The following is a 26,432-nucleotide window of genomic DNA, read 5'->3' as shown; positions in this document are numbered from 1 at the left end:
TTCCAAGTCGGGCCAAAGTTCGGGCCGAGGAGTCCGATCACGGATTCAAACCGACGGTTGCATCTTGTAGGGAGGTTCACGAAGACGGCGTTTGGGGTCACGTTTTGGACTCTGAATTTGCCGAGTGTGATCTCGTTATTTTCAGAACAGTTCAACCGGATTTGGCAGCCAGGTGAGAATCCAAATGGGTAGCGAACCGTTTTGGCGGATTTTCCCGATCCGCATGTGTGTATGCAGGAGCTTGAGTTTTGAGCTTTGGCTATGGCAGCTGTGGAGATTGCAGGAGCTTGAGTTTTGAGCTTTGGCTATGGCGGCTGTGGAGTTTGAAAGGATAAGGATGGAGGGGTCGAGAAGTGCGGCCTTGGGCTTGGCGGATTTGAGGATTGGGAGACTATGCTCTCCGAAACGGCAGCATCTCCGCTGTTAAACATAATCCTTTGCAGCGATTGGCAGTGCAACGGATGCGCAGTGGCGGTGCTCGGTGGCAGTACAACGGGTGTGCAGCGGTTGTGCTCAGTGGTTGGGCTCAGTGGCTGTGCTCTGGGTTCTAACTGGATCCGACATCAAGGTCACCTCCACCTACTCCGTCTCTTGCCTCACAGCTGCCAATGACTTCAACGACCGCCGTCAAACGACTAGCCGGTCGTGAAGCTCGAAGCACCATCTTCTCCGTCCTCCTTGCTCGGCTTCATCCCTGCAAATTCCTCATCCCATCATCAAACTTTATACAAAAATATATATTAAAAAATGGGATGGTGGAGCAAAGTGGTGCCTCACCACGTGAAAGAAAGAAAGGAAAGAAATATATAAAATAAAAAATAAAAATAAAATAAAATTAAAAATTAAAAAAAAAAAAAAAAAAGAAAGAAAAGACCATTTGCAGAAAAAAAAAAGAAAAAAAAAAATATATATATATATAAAGAAGTAAGTAGATCCTTGGTGGCTAGCACCATGCAAAAAAAAAGGGAAAAGGTTTTGGAATGGATCAGTCCATGTGAAAAAATTAATATGTATGTATGTGTGTGTGCATAATATATGTATGTTTACGGCAAAAAAAAAAAAAAAAAAAAAAAAAAACAAATGCATCGAGAGAAATAAAGTTCGTTTTTATTTATTTTTTCTGGAAATTTTACATAAATTTGCATTATACATACTTTAAAAAAAAATAAAAATCAAATTTACAAGAGGGGATCTTCAAGGACGATCAGGTGCCGCCTCACCACTCAGCAGAGCTCCAGAAATGAGAGGCGCCGGAGGTTGACTGTTTGAAGCCACACCACTCGGCGGAACTCCAGGAAGAGGAGGCGCCAAAGGTTGATCATTTGGAGCTTCATTACGCGGTACAGCCCCAGAAGACGAAGGCAAATGTTGTTGGAACAAACCCACAAACCTCCGATGATCAAGTAAAATCTGACCATCAGATTCCTGCATCTGGTCAATTTTCCTCTTCATGTTTGTGGCATAGTTGTGTGCGAGCTTGTGCAACTGTTTATTCTCATGCTTGAGCCCTCTGATCTCCTGTTTGAGACTCATCACTTCAGCCGCCAACGATTCAACTTGACGGGTTCGAGCAAATAGGCGTTAGGCCATGTTGGACACAGAACCCGCACACTGCACACTAAGAGCCAGGGACTCCTTAACAGCCAACTCATCAGACCGCCTGGAAAGTAGTCTGTTATCTTTGGGAGTGACAAGGTTCCGGGCCACCACCGCAGCGGTCATATCATTCTTCATCACCGAATCCCCAACGGTAAGAGGACCAGTAGGGGATATGAAGGATGGGCGCCATATGTTGTCTGGAGAAGAAGGGACTGCCTCTTCACCAACATTCAAGTCAAAACGACGGTCGGAGGGTCCAGACATTTTCAAAGTATTGAAGGAAGAAGAAAACGGACAAATCAAGATCTTAGAAGGCAAGAAGGGAGTTTTCATAAGCGAAAATTCAAGTGTGCTTTGAAACGAACTGCATGCCTCTATAAAAAAAAATCAGCACTCGACGGGATTTCAGAGATCGAAGAGGCGAGCTCAGAATTTGAAGAGGCCATTCAAAAATCGAAGAGGCAAGCTCGAAAATCGGATAAGCATCTTGCTTTTCCAGACGCGTCGGCACCCGTCACACGTAAACTCAGCTTTGCGGAAATCACGGGTAATTTGTCGAAGCGCCGATCCCAGATATCGAAGAGGCGCCAGTCTTTTTCAGCCGCGTCATCACCTGTCATATGCACACTCAACTTTGCGCAAATCACGGGCAATTTGTCGAAGATTTTCGGTGAAGGAGAAAGCACGTGAAGTTTACTGTTCAATCACGCGTTAGTTGCCGACACGAGTGAAAGAATAGTATCTCTACAGGTATTAAGGGACCTCCTATAACTGTCCACCTTCACCTTCCATAGCAAGGCAGACATACAGAGCCTTTCTTCATCTCCAAAAATGTTTTCCCAACGAAACCTCTCGAGTCATTCAGTGTTCCTTATTCCTTGGGGTACCTCTGCAAGCCAATGACTCCAAAGCAAAAGTATCTCATATCACCAGGGTAGAAAGCAAGAGTATCTCATATCATGCGTTCTCCCTGTCCTTTCCTTTGTCCTTGTTCTTACCTACAAAGACAAGGATAAAGAAAACAATATGCCGGAACTTCCACTCAAACTCGGGTAAGGAGCCGACTGCTTGGAACCCTTTCCTGATTGCCTACCTAGCACTGCTCTCGAGTACTCGTTTCGCACTGCTGCTGTACTTCCAAAGAAGCTGCCACATCTGCCTGGAGAACAGATAAGGCAAGTGAAAATGATACCTTGCAGCATGTGGAGACAAGGTGCAGAAGGAACAAGCAGAGAAGAATGCGGTCTGCACAGTCAACTCAGCAGAAGGAGTCCGAACTGAGGAACTCGAGAAGCTGCCATATCTGCCTGAAGAAACAAGCAGAGAAGAATGCAGCATGCACAGCCAACTCAGCAGAAAGAGTCTGAGATGAAGAACTCGTTTTGACCCTCAAATTCTTGGGTCGACTTACTGGGCGTTGTGGGCTGCACGTGCCGATTTACCACCCTTGAATCGAATCCTTAAAGATCAAGTCACCAACTGGAAGAAAAGCCCATCAATCTTGAAGATCATACCGTTGACCAAACTGCTCAGGTGTGAATTAGAAAGATTGAACAAAGAAACAGGTTGTCACCTTCACCTCGTGCCTGCTTGCCATGTGTTCGAGTCAACCTTCAAGAATCAAGCCTCAACGGCCCTTGAAGAAGTTTCCGGCCAAATTCAAGATCAAGCCTCGACGGCCCTTGAGGAAATCACAAGTCCGATTCAAGATCAAGCGTTCACCATATTTGAATCAAATCCAGTTCAAGAACAAGCTGTGAAAAATCAACAATTGGAGGAATCCAGAAAATCCTCCAACCCAGTTCAAGATCAAAGCTGTGGAAAGTCAACAAGCGCAACAAAATACGTGCCGATTCATCCACTACCAAAGCCAAATATCATCTACCACATGAAGCTCCTTGTGGCCCAATTTTAACCTTCAAGATCAAGCCTCGACGGCCCTTGAAGAAATTTCAAACAAAAGTTCAAGAACAAGCCTCAACGGCCCTTGAAGAAATCTCCAGCCCAATTCAAGATCAAGCCTCAACGGCCCTTGGATCGACATCTACAGTAAGGGACTTCAAAACGCATCTCCTACACGTGACAAGCACATGTATACGACGTGCCTTGAAGTGGAGGCATTTGTAGACATCGAAATTTCGGTAAATAAATGTTAACCGATAAATCAAAGTGTCAACGCTCATGTATTACATAAATTTTACACGTAGCGTGTGACTCAACGAAAATTGAAATGAGTTGGAAAAGTCATCAAATATGACACGTGTCAACACCTGGCAAAAACGACTTATTTCATCTGGAATATTATATTCAAAGTTAGGCCTTGGAAAATTCTATAAATACAAGCCCATTTCATTCATTTGGGGGGGAATTCATATTACACCTTGAAGCTCTGAAGCTCTGAAACTCCGAAGCTCTCAAGCATCCAGGTTCCCGAAGAATCAAGAAAGCCTTCTTGGTTCTTCGTTCATCGTTCTTCCAAGATCAAGCCCCAACGGCCCTTTGGATCAACAATCATCCACCAATTCAAGATCAAGCCCCGACGGCCCTTGAAGAAAGCCTTCTTCGTTCTTCGTTCATCGTTCTTTCAAGATCAAGCCCCCGACGGCCCTTGAAGAAAGCACCATCGTTCATCATCCGTTCATCCAAGATCAAGCCCCAACGGCCCTTTGAATCAACAACGTCGACAAATCCACACACATCCAACCATTCTTCAAGATTAAGCCCAAAAGCCCTTGAAGATCTGTTCATCACTGTTTCTTCAAGATCAAGCACAAAAGCCCTTGAAGATCCGCTCATCACCGTTATTCAAGATCAAGCCTCAAACGGCCCTTGAAGAAACATTCATCCTCAAGATCAAGCCCCAACGGCTCCTTGAAGATCCGCTCAAATCCACATTCAAAGATCAAGCCCACGACCCTTTGAAGAAACTTCCAACAGTTCATCCAAGATCAAGCCCCGACGGCCCTTGGATCAACGAAACATCCACCAATCAACACCTTACGGAGATCGAATCAGAGGATCAAATTTGAGAGAGATTGTAACCCAAAATCATTCAAAATCATCAAACACTAAATATTTGTTTGTGCACGTTGTTCTTGTCTCTTTCGTTTCAGGAATTTTCCGTGTTCACAGTCACTCCCACGTAACGGCCAGCATGCCTCGATCTAGGTCGGGGTGTGTCATATGGGGTAGGTAACTTATTTTTACAGTATTTCTTTTCTAAGTGGGTACTAACATATAGATAGGTAAATTATTTTCTATGAAATGAAAAAAAATACAACAATTATTTTGTGCAATTTTTTTTGACACAAATTATTTGTCCATGTTTCAACGTAAAACACCATAATATTTTTATTTATATTATATATTGCATGCTAATAAGGTAAGTTAGTTTCACGATAAAACAATTGTTGGTAACAAAATTTTGAGAAAAGAAAGCCTAATAAAATAATAGGTTCATTGACATTTAATTGCATTGAAAACAATAAAATGAAAAATTTATTGTTAATCATAAGTCAAACCCTCACCCACGTTACAATCTATGAGGTTATTTTAGGAACACAAGAATTATAAAAATTGACATACCAAGCTTGTTAAGGAAATTTGCTTAGTTGGACTCTAGTAAATGGGGTTTAAGTCTGGAAAAATAAAGAGGATGGGTTTTAAGTGAGAGAAAATATGTTTCATGGGGGAAACTCTTATTTTCAGTAAATTAAATATGTCTTCTAGATTAATTTGGTGCGCTGTATACAAATATAATTACTGATAGGGAAATGTTATTAACACTCTAGAAATCTTATTCTACACTCCTCACAAGTGTATTTTTCTTTCTAAATATAAAAAGTTTGGAGTGTAGAATGAGAATTTTGGAATGTCAATAACAATTCCCTGATTAAGATAAACATTCAAATTAAATGACAAATGGTGGGTTTGAAACACCAAGTTGCTATAACATATATATATTATTAGATAGTTACAATATAACAACAGCAATAACATTAATAATAGCAACAATTATTTATTATTATCAACATTCCTCTCCACTTGGTTTTTTTATTTTTATTTCCTCGGGATATTAATTTGTGTGCATCTGTTAATTATATGGAACGATGATTAAGACTAAATGTTATTGACTTATATTGCAGTGGGTGGTTTGTTTTCACGTTGAATATGTCATCAGTGCCAAAGAGCTATATATGAGTAGAAAACAAGGCATCAATATGAACTTTATCTTTCCATACAAACTTGTGCTGAGCTAACAGCCTTTGTTGAATTTTGCTGGGGACGAAAAAAAAGAAAACTGTAATTGGCACTTTAACAATTAGATGTTAAATTTGTCACAAATATATATCGTTCTCGTCATGCATGCGAGTCAAATTTAATATTCTATCAACTAAATAAGCGGAGACAAATATCATGAGTTTGTAGTGCGTATGAAAACCTAGCTGCTATTTTATGAAGAAAAAACAAAAAGCTTCAATTGTCAACTCTCACTTTATTTAACCATGAAAACAAATCCCAGATACATCACAAGAGATTATTATTATTAGGGTAAAACTGTTAATGGAGACATTCATTTTATAGAATTTGAGATTGGAAAGGAAAAGTATGAACGCAAAAGAGGGGAGAATAGGTGAGAATAATTTGTGATTGATTTTCTTGATTATTTGCATTATCACAGATTGTATATATATACATATTACATTAGTTGACTTTGTAAAGCCATAGAAGGCAAGTATTAGAATACAATACAACAGTAAAGACAGAGACTGAGTGAATCGTGCAATGCAGCAAATCACGTCCTAATGGCAGATTTGTCTGCTTGATTTGCTGGACTTGTAGTAATCTCTTTATCCCCCCCCCCCTAAGTGAAACTGAACAAAGTGAAGATTGAGCTTGGAAATAAGGAAGGAGAATCGTTCACGAGATAGTTCTTTGGTGAAGACATCGGCAATTTAATGTTGTGAAGGAATATGCCGAGTGGCAAGGACCCCCCTGAGCAATTAACTCACGAACAAAATGGTCAATTTCTATGTACCGTGTGCAAGCATGGAAGACTAGATTTGCAGCCATGTGAAGAGCGGAGACATTATCGACGTAAATGCATGGTGGAGTGTAAAGAGGAAGACCAATCTCATGAAACAAATAGCAGAACCACTGTAGTTCAGCTGTTGTGGTGGCAAGAGCGCAATATTCAGCTTCAAAGCTTGAGTGAGACACTGTGGATTTCTTTTTAGCAGTCCAAGTCAGAAGGTTCGGGCCAAGGAAAATGCACGCACCACTAGTGGATCGACGATCATCAACAAAACCAACCCAATCAACATCAGAAAATCCACGAAGAGATAAGTCCGTTGAGGAACCGAAGAGGAGACCATGCACAACGGTGCCCTTGATATAGCAATAAATGCGCTTGACTGCTTGAAGATGAGTGGTTTTCGGATTATGCATGTATTGACAAACTTGATTGACAGCATAGGTAATGTCGGGGCGTGAGAGAGTAAGATATTTAAGCCCACCAACCATACTATGATATGTCTCTGGGTTAGAAAGTGGATCATCATCATGTGCAGATAAGCGTGTGGATGAGAGGAATGGAGTGGGACTTGGCTTGCAAAGATCCATCTTAAATTTCTTTAACAAATTAGAAGCATAACAAGATTGAGAGAGAGATAGGTGACTGCCATTGCGGATGACCTCCATGCCAAGAAAATAATTCAAATCCCCTAACTTCCGACTAGCAAAGGTGGCACATAATGTATCAATGAATTGATGAACAGCAGCATAATTAGAACTTGTAACAATCAGATCGTCAACATATATAAGCACATATAGAGAATATGTGGAAGAGTGATAAATAAACAAAGATGCATCTGATCAGCTGTGGAAGAACCCTTGGCTATGCAAAAAGGAGTTTAAGCGTTGAAACCATGCACGTGGAGTTGTTTAAGACCATAGAGTGCCTTGTGAAGATGACCAACATGCTTAGGGTGTTGGGAATCGACAAAACTAGGTGGTTGTTTCATATAGACCTCTTCAAGCAAGATTCCATTCAAGAAGGCATTACGAATATCGAGTTGCTGTAAAGTTCAATTTTTGCAAATAGCCGAGGTAAGGATCGTACGAATAGTCCCTGGTTGGACAACGGGACTAAAAGTTTCTTCGTAATCAAGACCTGCTTGTTGGTTGTAACCCTTGGCGACAAGACGTGCTTTGTGTAGATCAATAGAACCATCTGTTTTGCGTTTCATCTGAAAGACCCATTTGCATCCAACAATATTCATATAAGTAGTAGCAAGAACAAGAGACCATGTTTGGTTTTGACAAAAGGGCTTCATACTCTTCTGTCATAGCTTTCTGCCAATGAAGATACTTGGCTACTTGAGTGTGGCTAGATGGTTCGAATGACATTGGATCATTAAGGGCAGCAGTTAATGCTTGTGGAAGAGGATGTGGCGTCGAGCCATAGATTATATTGTTGACACTTTTAAACTTTTGATGGTCAGGAGAGTGTGCCTGATCAAGCACATCAGCATCATTGGTTGGCGTGAGCGCCGTGGATGGGGATGGCTCATCGGTGGACATATGGGTCCGTGGGTTCGGAGAAACACCATCATAATGATCTGGCAATGGAGAAGTGGGTGCCAAGCCAAGGGCTGTGGATGAGGCATCTAGGTCCGTGGCCTCATGGTGGGAAGAAAAAGTTGTAGCTTGTGGGGGCTGCTGTGCTTGGTTGTGGGGAGCAAGACTAGGCATAGTAGTGAGGTCCATAACAAATTGTTGTTGCGACGGCATGCTAGGAGAATCTGCAGCTTTGATGGCCTGATATGGAAAAATGGATTCATCAAATTGAACATGCCGGGAAATATAAACCTTACAGAGGTAATGTCTAAACACCGATAGCCCTTGTAATTGTTATCGTAGCCAATAAAAACACATTTGATGGATTTTGGCATTAACTTATGAGAATTGTAGGGAACGATATGAGGAAACCATGTGCAATCAAATGTCTGCAAGAATCGATAATCTGGTGTCCTGTCAAATAACTTTTCATAAGGTGAGACATCCCCAATATTGTGCAGAGGTAACCGATTAATTAGAAAGGCAGCCGTGGTGAAAGCTTCCACACAAAATGAGGACGGAAGATGGGATTGGGCAAGTAAACAAAGACCCATTTCAACAATATGACGATGCTTTCTTTCAACGATGTCATTTTGTTGGGGAGTATAGGGACAAGAAAGTTGTTGAGTAATGTCATGTTGACGTAGAAAAGTGTGGAAAGCATTACTAGTGAATTCACCACCACCATCAGTTTGCACAATTTTAGTTGTTCGTGTCAACCGATTTTCAACAATTCTTTTAAATGTAACGAAGGTAGACATAACATTAGATTTTCTTGCAAGGGGAAAGAACCACACAAATCTGGAGCATTCATCCGCTATTGATAAATTAAATTTGTAGCCAAAATTAGAGAGAGTTGGAGCAGGTCCCCATACATCAAGATGCAAAAGATCAAGTAGATGTTGAGCTATAGATGTGTGAGAATTGAAAGGTAATCGACATTATTTGCCTAATGGACAAATGTGACATTTATTATTGGAGGATCCACCACTAATAGGTAAGTGGTATTTATTGGCAACAACTTGAAAATTAACGGTTGATGGATGTCCATGACGAGCGTGCCACACATCACGAGTCGTTCGTTCTCCATAGAAAACAAGCTTTGGTCTGATTTGTGAAGCAACTCGAATGTAATAAAAATCACCATAGTTATGCCCAATAAGAAGTACCTGGCCCGTTGTCTTGTCCTTCACACGAAAAGTACGATCATCCATCTCAAAGAAACAATGATTATCATAGCAAAATCGACGAAGCGATAGTAAGTTCTTTTTAATGGCAGGAACATATAACACATCATCCAGTATGAGGGAGCCATGTAAACCAGTTACAGAGGATTTACCAACATGAGAGATACGTAATTGATTACCGTTGCCAACAATAATAGAATCGGTACCTTCGTAAGGTTGAATCTGTGTGAGGGTGGAAGGATCATTGGTCATGTGATTTGTTGCACCAGAATCAACAATCCAAGGTGTTGGTGACGGAGCAATATATGCAAAGTTTCCACGTGTCTTAAATTGTTTGGCTTTGTGACCATATTCCTCGCATAGTTGGCAAGGTTCGTCAGTCTCAAAAGTGGGTGGCTTGGGTGGCAACGATGGCGAAGGAAGAAGAGGAGGTCGATGGTCATTAGATGGACCACGGTTGAGTCGATGAGCATTCAAATTGGTTTAGCGGTGGGAATTAGAAGAACGCCAAGCACCACCAGGACGATGGCGATCACAACCTTGTCCGTGGCTAAAAGAACGATTGGAGAAGGAGAACCGATTTCCATTGGAGATGGATTTGGACGGGCCATTAAAGCGATGATGAGCGGTGAAGGCAACATCGTTGGACAAGGAAAAAGATGACATCTTTTTTATGAGATTTTCTTCCTGAATGAGCAGGTCGTAAAAATCATCATATAAGAGAGAAGGGCGAAGATGAACAGCGGTGGTAAACTCCTTGTATTCAGGACCAAGGCCATCTAAAAGGCATTCAATGAGGTCATCTTCACTGATACTGGAACCAGCAGTATTAAGAGAATCTGCAAGGCTTTTGGCATGCATCAGATAGTCAGACATGGGCTTCTCCGAATCTTTCTTAAGAGTGCGAAGTTGGTCACGAAGAGTGAGGATGTGAGTCTTGGAGAGAGGTGACAGACGCTTTTCCAAGAAAGTCCAAGCATTATAAGCATAGGTGCAAGGGATTAGAATAGTTTGGATAGAGGATATGCAGGTAGCCTTGATCCAACTGAGAACGAGTTTGTCCCTAGAATAATGGGGATTGACAGAGCCATCATCAAGCTTCTTCGGTGGTTTAGAATTGATAGTCACGACATCTTCCATGCCATGAATTTCAAGAATATCCTGAAATTGAGATCGCCAACTAAGATAATTGTTGCGGTCCATGGGAGTGTTGATCGTATGAGAGATATTGAAGGTGGTGGGAAGGGAGATGATAGGGGTAGTCATGGTAGAGGAAGATGAATCAGAGGAGGTAGAGGAGATTGGGGTAGCATAAGCCATAGAGGATCGAATAAAGCGTTAGCTTGTGAGAAGGCTGATACCATATAAAATTTGAGATTGGAAAGGAAAAGTATGAACGCAAAAGAGCAGAGAATAGGTGAGAATAATTTGAGATTGATTTTCTTGATTATTTGCATTATCACAGATTGTATATATATACATATTACATCAATTGACTTTGTAAAGCCATAGAAGGCAAGTATTAGAATACAATACAACAGCAAAAGACAGAGACTGAGCGAATCATGCAGTGCAGCAAATCACGTCCTAATGGCAGATTTGTCTGCTTGATTTGCTGGACCTGTAGTAATCTCTTTACATTTCTCACAACAGTCAAATGCACCAACTACTACTGGACATAGCTATCCCTCCTCCTATACACATATGTATACATATTTGCGTGTGTATGTGTGTATATATAGCTGTCAGCTTTTCGGTCCAACACCGCGTAGTTTGCACTTTCTCCTCCCTCAGTCTTCAGTCTTTTGATTTGAAAGTTTGAAGTTGAATAGCAAAGAGGAAACTTTTCCAGTACAGCCCTAGATCACTCTTGACTTCTCATCTGAACATATTCCAAATTCTTCGAGTTGGCTTTTCTCTCTTTAGCTAGCTAATTCATTTCACAACAGCAGAAGCGAAAAGCCAAAAACCAGAAGCCAGAAGTCCTCTCGATTAAGCTTCTCATCTCACCTGCAGGAACTCATAGTTTCACTAATCCAATGCAAAAACAAAAGGTACGTGTGCATGTATATTTATAAATCTCGTGTTTAAGGAAAAAATCCAATTTTCATGCACTCAAAACTTTGCCTACAACTTCTTCATTCTTTTCTTCTCTCAAGGATTGATTTCTGAACCAAATCCTGGTAAGAATTCCTTGACAGTTTAGTTATATACATATTTCTATCTGCAATTCATACCCTTTACTTAGGATATAACTCGAAAAAATTCAATTATAATCCGGTCTATTCCTGCTGGCTGCAGCTAATACGGACGTAGGGAAAATTCCTTTATTTTTGCATTTATTAGCTGTTCAGTCTAGGTGCTTCTATTGATGATTGCCGATGCTCTCATGTTTCTCGAGCATGCTGCTCTGAACGGATTGACGATATGTCATTGATAACATGTTAATATCATTGCTGCTAAATAAAAAATGTATCGACATGTTATTAGTACTGATCACTAAATTTTCTACAATACCAGTACAATATCGATAGTAAGCTGGTGTTAAGCTAGCTGCCTACTAAATCAAACTTCCAATTCATCCCCAAAAAATGAAGAAATACAACGTTTCAGTTCTTTCCCAACATTTGCTTCTGCTGAAGATCCTGCTGTTACTAGGAATGGCTGTCGGAGATCCAAGAACGAAGACGGTACAAATAATGTGCGGCAATCAACGTGAGCACAACACAACCATGTTTGTTCCGAATTTTGTCAGCACGATGGATAACATCAGTGAACAAATGCGAACTTCCGGCTTCGGAGTGGCAGTCACTGGTTCAGGCCCGAACACCAACTACGGCCTAGCTCAATGCTATGGAGACCTTTCTCTTCTAGACTCTGTGCTATGCTACAACGAGGCATATACAGTGCTTCCCCAATGTTTTCCTTACAATGGGGGTCGGATTTTTCTCGACGGTTGCTTCATGAGGTCCGAAAACTATAGCTTTTACGAGGAGTTTAGAGGATCGGAAGACAGGGTTGAGTGTGGGAACACCACGAGGAAGAGTTCGGCGTTTGGAGAAGCGGCAAGGCAGGTTGTGAAGCATGCGGTTGAGTCTGCGCCAAGCAACCGAGGATATGCAAGGGGTGAGGTGAGTGTGAGTGGGGCAGCAAACGAGTCAGCTTATGTGTTGGCCGATTGCTGGAGAACTTTGGATGAGAGCTAGTGTTTGGAAAATGCATCTGCATCAATGTTGGGATGCTTGCCTTGGTCCGAGGGGCGAGCGTTGTATACCGGGTGTTTCATGGGGTATTCAGACAAAGATTTTCTCAACAAGGAAATGGGAAATGGAAGCTCCAGAGGTTCCCTTTAATCACTTTAAGCGAGGGGAGGATATCTTAAATTTCAGGTAGACGGGTCATGGGCCCATTCCAACAACACCGATATTGTCCCCACTTGGCCACCTACTCAATCTGTCAGGTGTGGGGTTTTAATACAAAAGGTATCGGTGTTAGTTAGAGTGGGGTAATTCTATTTAAAGGGCTTGTTCTCAAGCCTTCTGGCCCATGTGGGACAGAGATATTCTAACACTCCCTCGTACGTGAGACCCTATTTTATGGGTCACATATGAAGTTCCACACATCAGCAACCACGTGGAGCCAGGGCTCACCCGTTCGCGCGGGGCCAATGGGGACCCACCCATTCACGCGGCATCTCTTGGCCTACGTGGAGCCAAGTCAGGGCTCACCCGTTCATGTGGCAATACGGGCCAGTCTCCTAGCTCTGTTACCATCTTTAATTTCAAGTAGACGAACCATGGGCCCACTCCAACAACACCAATATTGTCCCCACTTGGCCACCTGCTTAATTCGTCAAGTGTGAAGTTTTAATACAAAAGGTTTCGGTGTTAGTTAGAATACGGTAATTTTATTTAAAGAGCTTGTTCTCAAGTCTTCTAGCCATGTGGGACATATATATTCTAACAGGATAGGCTGCTTCGGTGGTTCGAGAGACAGCATGTGTATAATTTTGCTCACATAATCTTCGGAACTTTGTTGCAGGTACCACGATTGTCATAGTCGTTTCAGTTGTCAGCTCCTTGGTAGTTGGAGTAGCCATTGGATTTTATATCTGGAAGCACAGATATATACAAAAGAAAAGAAGAGGTAAAAAGCTAGTAGAAATTCTGCAATGCTATCAGATTGTATTGCTTCAATGGTGAAATTAAAAGATCATCTGTGATGGACAAAATGGTATATTAAACATAAGAGATTACCGGACTGCTAGAGAATTTCGGGGTTTTGCAGGATCATATGATGCAGAGAAACGGGCGAAAACCCTAAACGACAGTAACTTAAACTTCAAGTGCTCAACAATCGAAAAGGCCACGGGGTGTTTTGACATTGTCAACAAGCTTGGACAAGGAGGTTTCGGAACTGTTTATAAGGTAGTTTGTCTCCATGTCTTTTGTTTGTCTTAAATATCTGATGCCTCCGTACTCAGAAACTAACCGGGTTTTCTCCTTGCAGGGAGTTCTGGCCGATGGGAAGGAGATTGCAGTGAAGAGGCTTTTCTTCAACACCAGACACAGAGCAGCAGATTTCTACAATGAAATCAACATTATAAGCAGAGTGGAACACAAAAACTTGGTCAGGTTGTTGGGCTGCAGTTGCTCGGGACCTGAAAGCCTTCTCGTCTATGAATACCTACCGAACAGGAGTCTAGACCGCTTCATCTTCGGTAATTACGTAGACTTATGCTAATTTACACAAATCTTAACTAGGTGGTATGTGCGTGTTTCTGCATTTCCCTCAATGTTTTCAACAAATTTCGACAGATCAAGAAAGAGCTAAAACACTTAACTGGGAGAGGAGAAATGAGATCATTGTCAGAACAGCAGAAGTTGTTTTCACGACAACTTGAAAACAAGGATCATTCACAGAGACATAAAAGCGAGCAATATACTTTTGGATTCAAGGCTTCGTGCTAAAATTGCAGATTTTGGTTTGGCCAGGTCTTTCAAGTAAGATAAGAGTCACATCAGCACAGCAATTGCAGGAACATTGTAAGCCTATTTATAGTAAATTCATTTCGGGTTATTTTAGCGAAGATAAATGAATAAGACTCCGAAAACGTTGAGCTTACCGTTGTTTCTAACCTACCTCAGGGGATACATGGCTCCAGAATACCTAGCTCATGGCCAGTTGACAGAAAAGGTAGATGTCTACAGCTTCGGGGTGCTTATATTGGAGATCATCACTGGACAGCAAAACAACAGGAGCAAATCTGCAGAGTACTCAGACGGCATAGTTACAATTGTAAATTTCCCAATAAATTCTTCCTTTTCTTCCATTCAAAAGACAATTTAATCTTCGAATTTGCAGTATACAGTAGATCCCCATTCTTACTTTGTTGTTTCTGTGTTTTTTGTCCAAACAGACCTGGAAGCACTTTCAAGCAGGGACTGTAGACGAACTGTACGACCCAAATTTAATGTTGCAGAATTGCCATGACAATGTTAAGGATGAGATATTCAGAGTGGTTCAGATAGGACTTCTATGCACCCAAGAGAGTTCCTCTTTACGACCAACAATGTCAAAGGCACTGCAGATGCTAACAAAGAAGGAGCTGCACCTTCCTGCGCCCACCAATCCACCTTTTATAGATGAAAAGACCATGGAACTCAATGACAACGGTGACGACCAATGTTACCCTCTAAATGCAGGTGGTGTTTCTTCAGTTGCGAGTGTTTCACATAGTTCTTTCTATCCAAGGTGATCACAACATGGTGAAAAGTGAAAAAAAAACGTTTCACAAATTTCCAGGGCTTGCAAGCACTAATTTCTCCTATGAAGGAGCCGAAGAATCTCAGGCTACTACTTGGCCCTGCTCATATCAGTCAGAGAATACATCTAATGACAAGGTCAAGTTTGAGTAACTGAGACGAAGTACAAATGGCATTTGAGGATTTGTAGATATAGTGAGGATGGTTGAGCCAGACTTGCAAATATTTTTTTCTCAGTTTTCAGAGCCAGAAAGTGTGAGCAATACTTTGTTCTCATTTGTAGAAGTAAAATTGATCATGAGAAATGCTCTTAAAGATTGATATTCACAACTATGAAAGAATAAGTGAAAAGAAATGTAGGAGGCACAACATCTTTCTTATTTCCCAAAGGCACATACTTTGTGTTCAACATGAACCAACTTATCGTATGGCTACTAAGTTCCCCATGAGGCTTCCCCCAATCTCATAATATGTGGCACTGGAAAAACCTACGTCCAAAGCCAGCTTCTCCAACTCGTCCCCTGTGTTCACAGAAAGATTTTAATCAACAGACTAGTACCCTACTATCCGCTTAACCACTCCACTTAACCACTTATTAAGGCTATGCCTAAAGGCCTCCAAACAGAACAATTCCCAAGAGTACATGAAATTTGAAGATACAACGTATAAACACAGTAGTACAAAGAGAGCTTAAAGAGATAAGAACATTGTGTGGTGCATATGCCATAAAAATAAAGAGTTCAAAGCAAGGAAAATGCACCTGTCAGGAATTCCCTGATTGAACTCTTTAAATACTTGTAATCCTCCTCAAGTCCAAAATCAGAAGCCACCGGGACAACAACATTGGCAATCATCAATTCCTAGCAAAAGTTGAATCATGAAGCATTCAGCACTTGTTTGCAAAAATAAATACAGAACGGGAAAATTAGTGTATGCGTTAGAAGGCAAAGGCTTATTGTATCTGGTTGAGTACCTGAACTGATGAAACAATTGGATTGATGCCTTTATTGAAATCAAGGATCGATACCCTCGAGCCTGTAATGCCAAGCAAAAATGAGAAAAAAGTGACATACCTAGAACTACAGCATCATCCATCGAAGGAGGGAGAATGGAACCTGCTTTCAAAACTCTAACATTTCCTCCATGGCCTTATATTTGTCGACTACATTTCTTTAGCCCAAAACCCATAGTGATGGCATCAAAGTGAACGTCAGAAAACGGCAAATCAGTTGCATCACCTTCAACCCACCTAACAAGATGCAATGCATAACATGATCGACTATTCGCACAAATGTAATTTAGTATCTATTAAAGTGTTTAACATAAAACTAAACATTTCCAAAATCCTGAGTTAAAGTTCAAACATTTTTAATTGATTGGCCACTAGATTTACCCGTGCTCACTCAATGTTCAAGTAGCAGGCTTTCGACTTCAACTTTTGCCGCGACGAAGCAACTGACAACTGCTCTTTCGAGAAATCGAGACCAATCACCTGCCAATGTAGCCAAATTATACAATCCCAATCACAAACATCAGCTCATATTCAAATTAATTTACCAATCTTTCAGCAAGTTAAAACAAAGAACAAACCTTGCCATTAGACCCAACTTTCTCAGACAAGAGAAACGCTAAATCCCCACTTCCACAGCACAAATCCAACACACTCTCTCCCATTTTTGCTCTGCAACCCAAAATTCAAAAACTTTAAATTCAAAGACCCAAATACACACACACACACACACACACACATATATATATTCCACCTCCTGATCAAAAAACATATATATATTCCACACAAAAATAGAGCAAAAAAATAGTTAATTTTAAGTTTTACCCGCTCAACGAAACTGCCATTCTTTTCCATATTCGATGCTGACCCAAGCTCAATAAATCATTTAACTAAAAATTATTTAGAAAAACAGAAGATAAATATTTAGGCAGATTAATTATTAACAAAGAAAGAAAAAGTGACACTACAATTTAAAATAAAATAAAAAGAAGAGGAATCGAACGTTATCGTAGACAGGCAATGCGGTTTAAGAGCGTCTGGCGTTAGGTGGAGGACCGGACCGGACTGCGTCTGAACCGGGAAATGGGTAGGCGCGGACCGGCTGAGAATGGAAGATTTAACTGAAGCGAAGCCATGTCAGTTAGTGTCCGTTACTGAAACAACAACGGGGAGACGCTCCTTCTGAGATCAGTGATCTGATAAGAGGGCCCAATTCATGAGAGTTGGAATCCGGTAAATTATGGATCGTCTGTTCTAAAGTAAGCCCAATGTTGGTAAGCAATATCGGTCTGAGCCCAATAGTGATGCATGGACTCAAATTAAAAGTGCAGCTGACATGGGCTCACCAATCATGAACTACTTTGTTCAAAATTTTATGAAAAAGATTTTTCAATGTGACCGGAATACGGAGTGGTACACCATGTGTCATTATACAAATGGTGAGATATATGTGTTAAAAAGTTAATAACTTGTTGACCCTAAAAACTACCAAGTCTACGTGGTGCATAGGTCGAGTAACTAATAAGCTAATTACGTCATTCGGTTGTGTGTGGGGAATGCCAACTCGTCGGTCGGGGAGTAAAATATGTTGATGCGGCGTTGGGCGTGTTATTGACTTCTTGACCTTGTGATTGCGGCCGAGGAAGGAACACGTCTCGGCCTTCAGGTTCTATAGCCTAAAGATAAGGCTGTTAGTTCTGCGAAGTTCACAAATCGTCGGCTCCAGGTTCAATCTCGGTAATTATATTCGAGTATAAGTACACCGAACTAACACCAAGCTATATAGACACAAATACTCGAAAGAGACAAATGTCTTGATTGTAAATGTGGTTTGGCCGTCGGAGTGCTGAACTCTAAAATGTACTTGCGAATATCCGATCATAAAATAACACTCGACGTTCAATGTGCCGAACCTAGTAACCTGTAACACCTCACTTCGTTGAAAAGGCTGATGAGATGACATCTACCAATAAGGACTCGAGAATCCTTGTATACCGAGACTTGGATAATAACCAGTCGGTCTCGAAGCAGTGTTGTTTATCCAAACTGAAGATGCTCCTTGGTCAGCTTATTCTATGGCTCCAGTGCTGTTTATCCAAACTGAAGATGTCACCGGTTGCCTTCACAGTGTTGTTTATCTAAACTGAAGATGTGTTGGTGAGAAGAAAGGGGAGGAGGAAAAAAAATCTCAGGGTTGTTGAGAAGCTTTGCACATAACAATTTATGTGTTGATTTGAAGGGGCCTTGAATGATGCACTCCCTTCTCTATTTATAGCACGAACTAGAAATGTACTCAAATTAGAACTCATTAATGCCCTTTATAGCCGAACTAGAAATGTATTCGGATTAGAACTCCTCAACCCAATCTGAGAAGGTTTCAACCAATCCTAACCTCTATTGGACTTTGAACCAAGCTCCATAACAAACCAAATTCAGCTCCTAATTCTAAACATCTTTAGCTTTAAGACTCATTGCTACATTAGGGTTCGACCACCTCACCCTTATCTAAATCAATCCTCCTCGTTACAGGATTCCCCAATCTGAGAAGGTTTCAGCCAATCCTAACCCTTATTGGACTTTGAACCAAGCTCCATAACGAACCATATTCATCTCCTAATTCTAAACATCTTTAGCTTTAAGACTCCTTGCTGCATTAGGATTTGACCATCTCACCCTTATCTAAATCAATCCTCCTCATAACAGGATTCGGCAGATCTTGAGTGGACGACCCGTGACAAGATTCTAGATAAATGCTACTGGGCCGAGAATGATTATAAGCTCGGCCCAAAATTATTTTGGGCCTAAACATAACTTAAAAAATACAATTTTCCACCACTTATATAAAAACACGTGGGGTACCATCCATGTTCCGGTCACAATGAAAATTTTCTCCTACTTACTTGAATGGGGAAGTTATGAATCAGATAACGGAAAACATTGTTTAGTATAACCCTTATCCCAATACAAAATAACAGGTACAAGACTAGCTTACCATGGAGCTTATAATAATCTAACTGATGCAGAAATATTATTTGGCCAATTTGCTAGAACTAGAGTGTTTTTACCAAGAATCTCTTTAAAGACCATAGAAAGCGCTATACTCCCATTTGAACTGATGAGAAAATAGTTTCCTGTGAAATTGAGTTTTGCACTAACCATGTTGTGTACAAAGATATTTTGCTTCCATCAAATATATGATAAGGTTACATTCATTCTTTTGATGTTTAATTCACTTTTCAAATCCATGTACATAAATACATTTAAATTGTATAAATCGCGCGTAGAACGTTGTAATTATAAAATAGCCTTCTGCAGGCGCGTGAGTGCGTGCATGGAGGTTAGTCTATATATAATGATTTTGGTGTCACCAAGCTTCAACAAAAAATATTTGGACAAAAATGCCCCAAGACAAAAAACTTCAAATGCATCCCAAAATAATGCATCAAATAAGGCAGGGGCATTTTTGTCATTTTAACAGTATTTTTTTATTAATTAATTTTTTTGTGGTTTTTTTTTTTTCAAATAGTACCTCACAATAAGTTAGCAATAGTGTGATTCAATTTCTCTATTTTTAAACACATTCAAAACATCATAAGAGGTGGATTCGGTGCACATTGCAATGCACAAAGACATCCGGGAAAAACTCTTTGAAACACCCCCACAAAGGCTAGTCTAGTAGTCTTACTTCAACATACTTCAATCTCCTTAAATCAAGGAGTTGACAACAAGGAAAAAACTTACACCAATCTCCTTAAATCAAGGATGAAAAGAATACTTGCAAAAAGCTTGCCTAGTTGGGTTTGCTCCCCAGCCTAGGTTTGAACCCCGAAGCTGTTAAAGTGGCCAGGCACTGTGCTGCAATGCACAGTTGGAGCATTTCACATGCGCCGGAGGGATTAGTCCTTGGGCCTAGGAAGCCTTTGGGATACCCTTGACTTGGTAAAAAAAAATAACCCTCCTCCTACACACATATATGTGTTCATATTTGTGTGTGTGTGTGTGTGTATTGCTGTCGGCTTTTCGGTCCAACACCGCGTAGTTTCCACTTTCTCCTCCCTCCGTCTTCAGTCTTCAGTATATTTGTGTGTTCATATTTGTGTGTGTGTATGTGTGTATTGCTGTCGGCTTTTCGGTCCAACACCGCGTAGTTTCCACTCTCTCCTCCCTCCGTCTTCAGTATTCAGTCTTTTGATTTGAAAATTTGAAGTTGAATAGCAAAGAGGAAACTTTTCCAGTTAAGCCCTAGATCACTCTGACTTCTCATCTGAACATATTCCAAATTCTTCGAGTTGGCCTTTCTCTCTTTAGCTTGCTAATTCATTTCACAACAGCATAAGCTAAAAGCCAAAAACCAGAAGCTAGAAGTCCTCGATTAAGCTTCTCACCTCACTTGCAGGAACTCATAGTTTCACTGATCCAATGCAAAAACAAAAGGTACGTGTACATATATATATATTTATAGGTCTCGTGTTTAACGAAAAAATCCAATTTTCATGCACTCAAACTTTGCCTACAACTTCTTCATTATTTTCTTCTCTCATGGATTGATTTCTGAACCAAATCCTGGTAAGAATTCCTTGACAGTTTAGTTATATACATATTTCTATCTGCAATTCATACCCTTTATTTAGGATATAAATCGAAAAAATTCAATTATAATCCGGTCTATTCCTGCTGGCTGCAGCTAATGTGGACGTAGGGAAAAATCCTTTATTTTTGCATTTCTTAGCTGTTCAGTCTAGGTGCCTCTATTGATGACTGCCGATGCTCTCATGTTTCTCGAGCAAAACAGTCGACAATATGTCATTGATAATATGTTAATATATATCATATCAATATTAATCTTATAGTGTCATGTGAATCGTTTTGAACATGACATTGTATTAACAGTTCGAGTTATCCCAGAGGCATCTGAGGGCGTTGGTAAGTCTACCTCCAGTTTCAGGAGGCTAATCACAGAAACGTTTCTTGTTTAAATTGTCTGTGAAAATGTGAACACACAGGAAGTTACTTGGGACTGCAAACTGCAAACCCTGCAACAAGTTTTGCCTTTTGGGTACAAACCCAAATCCAAGACCTGCACTTTTGACTTTAAGGACGGTGCCTAAATCTCATTGCAATTTATCCACTTCAAAACAAGTTGTATTGCTACTTTTGTGCCATCTGTCCTTCTGTAACTCCTAATTCTCCCATTTGCCCAATTGACAGCAATCCTTATTTCTTCCACGACATTCCTGAAAGAATTTAAACTAGGGTTGTAAATACTGATTGCATAAAACTCAACTCAATTAATTATGAGTGAGGTATGGACTTCAATATATAGAGATTACAAGATGAGGTTGGTTGCAGTATAAACATATCATCTGATTACATTTGAAATTCAAAACTAAGTTATAAATAAGGAAGGATTGTGATTCCTTTCTATCTGTTGAAGAGTTTGAAGAGTATCCAACATGTGTAGCTGACTTGGAGAGTCCTTTACCATGCATTGCTGACGTGGAGAAGGATCCTGAATATTTGGTTTATCAATTCCTTCATATAAATTTGGATGGAGGCAGCTGCAAATTAAATCAAACTTCCAATTCATCACAAAAAAAAAAAAAAAATGAAGAAATGCAACGTTTCAGTTCTTTCCCAATATTTGCTTCTCCTGAAGATCCTGCTGTTACTAGGAATGACTGTCGGAGATCCAAGAACGAAGACGGTCCAAGTAATGTGCGGCAACCAACGTGAGCACAACACAACCGTGTTTGTTCCGAATGTTGCCAGCACGATGGAAAACATCAGTGAACAAATGCGAACTTCCGGCTTCGGAGTGGCAGTCACCGGTTCAGGCCCCGACAACGAGTACGGCCTAGCTCAATGCTACGGAGACCTTTCTCTTCCAGACTGTGTGCTATGCTACGACGAGGCGCGTACAGTGCTTCCCCAATGTTTTCCTTACACTGGGGGTCGGATTTTTCTCGACGGTTGCTTCATGAGGTCCGAAAACTATAGCTTTTACGAGGAGTTTAGAGGATCGGAAGACAGGGTTGAGTGTGGGAACACCACGAGGAAGAGTTCGGCGTTTGGAGAAGCGGCAAGGCAGGTTGTGAAGCATGCGGTTGAGTCTGCGCCAAGCAACCGAGGATATGCAAAGGGTGAGGTGAGTGTGAGTGGGGCAGCAAACGAGTCAGCTTATGTGTTGGCCGATTGCTGGAGAACTTTGGATGAGAGCTCTTGCAGACAGTGTTTGGAAAATGCATCTGCATCAATGTTGGGATGCTTGCCTTGGTCCGAGGGGCGAGCGTTGTACACCGGGTGCTTCATGAGGTATTCAGACAGAGATTTTCTCAACAAGGAAATGGGAAATGGAAGCTCCAGAGGTACATGAAATTTCTACCCCTTCTATTTAACATAGGTTCCCTTTAATCACTTTAAGCGAGGGGATGGTAGGGTGCTTCGGTGGTTCGAGACTGAGCCTGGTGTGTAGTTTTGATTGCCTAATCTTCGGAACTTTGTTGCAGGTACCACAATTGTCATAGTAGTTTCAGTTGTCAGCTCCTTGGTAGTTTTGGTAGTTGGAGTAGCCATTGGATATTATATCTGGAAGCACAGATATATACAAAAGAAAAGAAGAGGTAAAAGAAGAAAGAATGCTTTCCAATGTGTTTTCTATTCTTCTCATGCAGAGGTATATATAGAATCATATACAATCCTAACATAATAAAGAAAGAATAAATACAATTGATTACATGAAATACACCCCAAACTAGGAAACACACATACATACATACATACATACATACATATATTTTATATACATACATATTATATATATATATATTCCACCTCCTGATAAAAAAGCATATATATATTCCACAAAAAAATAGAGCAAAAAAATAGTTAATTTTAAGTTTTACCCGCTCAATGAAACTGCTATTCTTTTCCATATTCGATGCTGACCCAAGCTCAATAAATCATTTAACTAAAAATTATTTAAAAAATCAGAAGATAAATATCTAGGCAAATTAATCTCTACTAATTAATAAAACACTCATTGTCAATCAAAATCCTATGAAATTACCAGTTTAACCCTCTAATTAAAACAGAACATGAATAAGAAATATGGGGTAAAAATGTAATTTCACACAACCAAATTTTGTTTTTTTTTTTCAAAACCTCACCTACATGTAATCCTAACATCTCTCTAATTAAAAAAATTAATTAAATAAATAAAAAATAAAAAATTCACACTCCCACATTCTCTATCACTCTCTTCCTCTCTCCTTCTATTTCAAAAACAAAAATAAGAATTTTCTCACACACTTTATGTGTGCCCATATGCAAGTTATTAACAAAGAAAGAAAAAGTGACTACAATTTAAAAAGAAAAAAGGGAGAGGAATCAAACGTTGGCATAGACAGGGGCAATGCGGTTGAAGAGCGTCTGGCGTTCGGTGGAGGACCGAACCGCTTCTGAACCGGGAAATGGGTAGGCGCGGACCAGCTGAGAATGGAAGATGTAACTGAAGCGAAGCCATGTCAATTACTGAAACAACGGCGGGAAGACGCTTCTTCTGAGATCAGTGATCAGATAAGAGGGCCCAATTCATGAGAGTTGGAATCCGGTAAATTATGGGTCATCCATTCTACAGTAAGCCCAATGTTGATAAGCAATATCAGTCTATGCCCAATAGTGATGCATGGACTCAAATTAAAAGTGCAGGCTGACATGGGCTCACCAATCATAAACTACTTTGTTCTTCAAAATTTTATGACGTTATGAATCAGATAACCGAAAAGGATAAAAAGTTATGGGATCAGCCCCTTTTTAATTGACCTGTTTTCTGATTTTTCAAGTATACATTTTTTTTTTAGTACATCGATATTTTTACATTAAAGGAGATGGAGAGTTCGGCTAAACCACACAATGAGGCCTGGGCAGCCTAATTTGGTATCAAATTCGATATCCACAAGATTCGAACCCAAGACCTTTCACTTCAAAGCGAAGAGGAATATCACCGGACTGTAATACTAAGTGACATTTTCAAGTATACAATAACACAACAAATTACATGCTTGCTTAGAAGTCATGAATTGGAGAAGGAATACATGTTCTATCTTTAAGCATTGGATTAAATTTGTGTTCTTGTTTTAATTTCACAGCTGCTTCAGAGAAAAAGCAATTCGGAGCTCTGTTTGCCACTGTGAATAAGTCCAAACTCAATTTTTCATACGAAGTTCTCGAGAAGGCCACAAATTACTTTCATGATACCAACAAGCTTGGACAAGGAGGATCTGGCTCAGTGTATAAGGTAATTTATCCCTTCGTTCTGCGTAGGTATCAGATTTCATTATATGGAATTAACTTGGGAATTTCATTTATTTTACACACAGGGAGTTCTGCCGGGTGGAAATGTTGTTGCCATAAAGAGGCTGTTCTTCAACACAAGGCAATGGGTGGATCATTTCTTCAACGAAGTTAATTTGATCAGCGGAATCCATCATAAAAATCTTTTAAAGCTGTTGGGGTGCAGCATTACAGGCCCCGAGAGCCTTCTTGTTTATGAGTATGTCCCAAATCAAAGCCTTCATGATTATTTTATTGGTAATTTTCTCTTCTCCATCCTATTTTCGATAAGACAATTTGGTTTTTAGCATCATCAGTCCGTTTTCGCATTCTTACAGTTCATCCCTCTATGAATTCTCAGTGAAAAACAATGTGGAGCCACTGAGGTGGGATTTGAGGTATAAAATCATACTGGGAACAACTGAGGGCTTGGCCTATCTTCACGAAGAATCGAAATTGAGGATCATTCATAGGGATATAAAACTGAGCAACATCCTGCTCGACGAGGAATTCAATGCAAAGATTGCTGATTTCGGACTTGCTAGAATGTTCCCTGAAGATAAAACTCACATAAGCACTGCCATTGCTGGCACACTGTAAGTGGCGCTCTGCCTGTTTTCGTTTTTATTTTCTGCTCCAAAGACTTGTTTCTAACATAGAAGAATACTAAATTTTCTTGCTTAGAGGTTATATGGCTCCAGAGTATGCCGTTAGTGGCAAGTTGACTGAGAAGGCAGATGTTTACAGTTTTGGAGTTCTTGCAATCGAAGTCATCTGTGGAAGGAGGAACAATTCTGTCCTTTCAAGTTCGACTTCTATCCTACATATGGTAAACAAAATTGTTTCTCTTGCATATCTGCTAAATTTATATTTCGTGAACAAATTTTCACATCCACTTTCAGTAATCATAATTTAACCTTCTTTTATCTCATTTCATAAAGACCTGGGATCTTTATGGAACTTGTAGGTTACGTGAAGTTGTCGATCCACTCCTAGAAGGTAAGTTTGAAAATGAAGAAGCATCTCGGTTACTTCAGATAGGGTTACTTTGTGTGCAAGCTTCAGCAGAGCTGCGGCCGGCAATGTCATTAGTCGTAAAAATGCTTACCGAAAATCTTGAGATTCCTCAGCCAACACAACCCCCATTTCTCAATTCTGGTACCGCAAAATTCAACAGGAGAATTCATTCAGGAAGTCTCATTTCACTGCCCGTGGAGTCTAACAAGCAATCTTCGAAGAATAGCATGACCCAAAGCTGGATTGAGCCGAGATGAACATTTTGTATTTGTCATCATCCACGATGTAAATGTTGCGAGTTCAGATGATCTATGAGCTTAAGCAATTCCTACAGACTTGTGAATGTCAAATGATCTAGCCCCGCAGCTCCTAGAGTCTAATTACAGTCAAATTTTGTGCAACTTCTATATGTTTTAACAACATGGGTAAGTAGACCTGAATGCCCTTTGTAAAATATACGTAGAGAACTATACTATTGATATGCAATCTTTTTATTTTGAAATGATACGATTGTCACACTGTCACGTTATCAGTTTTCTCGTAATAAACTTTTCAAGATTTTGTTTGTATTAGGCAGTTTTGGTGTACTTCTCGAATAAAATCAAAATCAAAGTTACGAAAGTGAAACTCTATTTCTTTATTTTAGTTTAATATATATAATTGGTTGAACCAGCGTTTTCAAATGTCGGTGAGAATTATACTGAAATAAGCAACCATACTAAAGTCAAATTTAACACAAAAAATAATCCAAGATTAACAGTTAATCAAGGAATAATGACAATGCCAGCTCTTGGGGTGCACATGCAAATCAAACTGCAGCTCCTACAATTTTCAAGCACCGAGTTGAATCCATTGAATTTTATGGAATAAAATATTGTATTATAATTTATCTGGAAGGCACAAAAA

General features: G+C 40.2%; 2 protein-coding genes and 2 pseudogenes across 4 annotated transcripts; 2 read left to right on the top strand and 2 right to left on the bottom strand.

Moving 5' to 3' along the window:
- Positions 1-9,106: 9,106 nt before the first annotated feature.
- On the bottom strand, positions 9,107-10,783 carry LOC126597552 (uncharacterized). The gene is made up of 2 exons (XM_050264351.1): positions 9,611-10,783; positions 9,107-9,404 (listed from the first exon to the last, which is right to left on the bottom strand). Exon 1 carries the CDS (start codon positions 10,722-10,724, stop codon positions 9,888-9,890), a length of 837 nt encoding a protein of 278 aa, XP_050120308.1. The 5' UTR covers positions 10,725-10,783; the 3' UTR covers positions 9,107-9,404; positions 9,611-9,887.
- An 810-nt stretch (positions 10,784-11,593) lies between these two features.
- LOC126597544 (cysteine-rich receptor-like protein kinase 2) lies at positions 11,594-15,499 on the top strand (annotated as a pseudogene).
- On the bottom strand, positions 15,424-17,333 carry LOC126597553 (2-phytyl-1,4-beta-naphthoquinone methyltransferase, chloroplastic-like; annotated as a pseudogene).
- Positions 17,334-20,641: 3,308 nt separating this feature from the next.
- On the top strand, positions 20,642-26,147 carry LOC126597540 (cysteine-rich receptor-like protein kinase 2). Of its 3 annotated transcripts, none has more exons than XM_050264336.1 (8): positions 20,642-20,744; positions 21,851-22,543; positions 22,685-22,798; positions 24,326-24,474; positions 24,557-24,729; positions 24,848-25,105; positions 25,194-25,338; positions 25,451-26,147. In XM_050264336.1, exons 1-8 carry the CDS (start codon positions 20,672-20,674, stop codon positions 25,781-25,783), a joined length of 1,938 nt encoding a protein of 645 aa, XP_050120293.1. In that variant the 5' UTR covers positions 20,642-20,671; the 3' UTR covers positions 25,784-26,147. The 3 variants fall into 3 exon arrangements, with proteins under 3 accessions (XP_050120293.1, XP_050120292.1, XP_050120294.1); XM_050264335.1 differs by having other exon boundaries at positions 24,557-24,767; positions 24,871-25,105; XM_050264337.1 differs by having other exon boundaries at positions 24,557-24,767; positions 24,871-25,105; positions 25,477-25,624.
- Positions 26,148-26,432: the final 285 nt, after the last annotated feature.

This window comes from Malus sylvestris, chromosome 13 (assembly GCF_916048215.2).
Source record: "Malus sylvestris chromosome 13, drMalSylv7.2, whole genome shotgun sequence".
In the NCBI taxonomy this organism is placed as follows: domain Eukaryota; kingdom Viridiplantae; phylum Streptophyta; class Magnoliopsida; order Rosales; family Rosaceae; genus Malus; species Malus sylvestris.
The sequence above is the reverse complement of the archived record's forward strand: the minus strand, read 5'-3'. Positions and strand labels throughout refer to the sequence as shown.

Coding starts and splice junctions, on each gene's coding strand:
- LOC126597552 (XM_050264351.1), bottom strand. CDS start 10,724: ATGGCTTATGCTACCCCAATCTCCTCTACCTCCTCTGATTCATCTTCC.
- LOC126597540 (XM_050264335.1), top strand. CDS start 20,672: ATGCACTCAAACTTTGCCTACAACTTCTTCATTATTTTCTTCTCTCAT. Junction 22,544..22,684: donor GGGAAATGGAAGCTCCAGAG/GTACATGAAATT, acceptor ACTTTGTTGCAG/GTACCACAATTGTCATAGTA. Junction 24,768..24,870: donor CCTTCATGATTATTTTATTG/GTAATTTTCTCT, acceptor ATGAATTCTCAG/TGAAAAACAATGTGGAGCCA.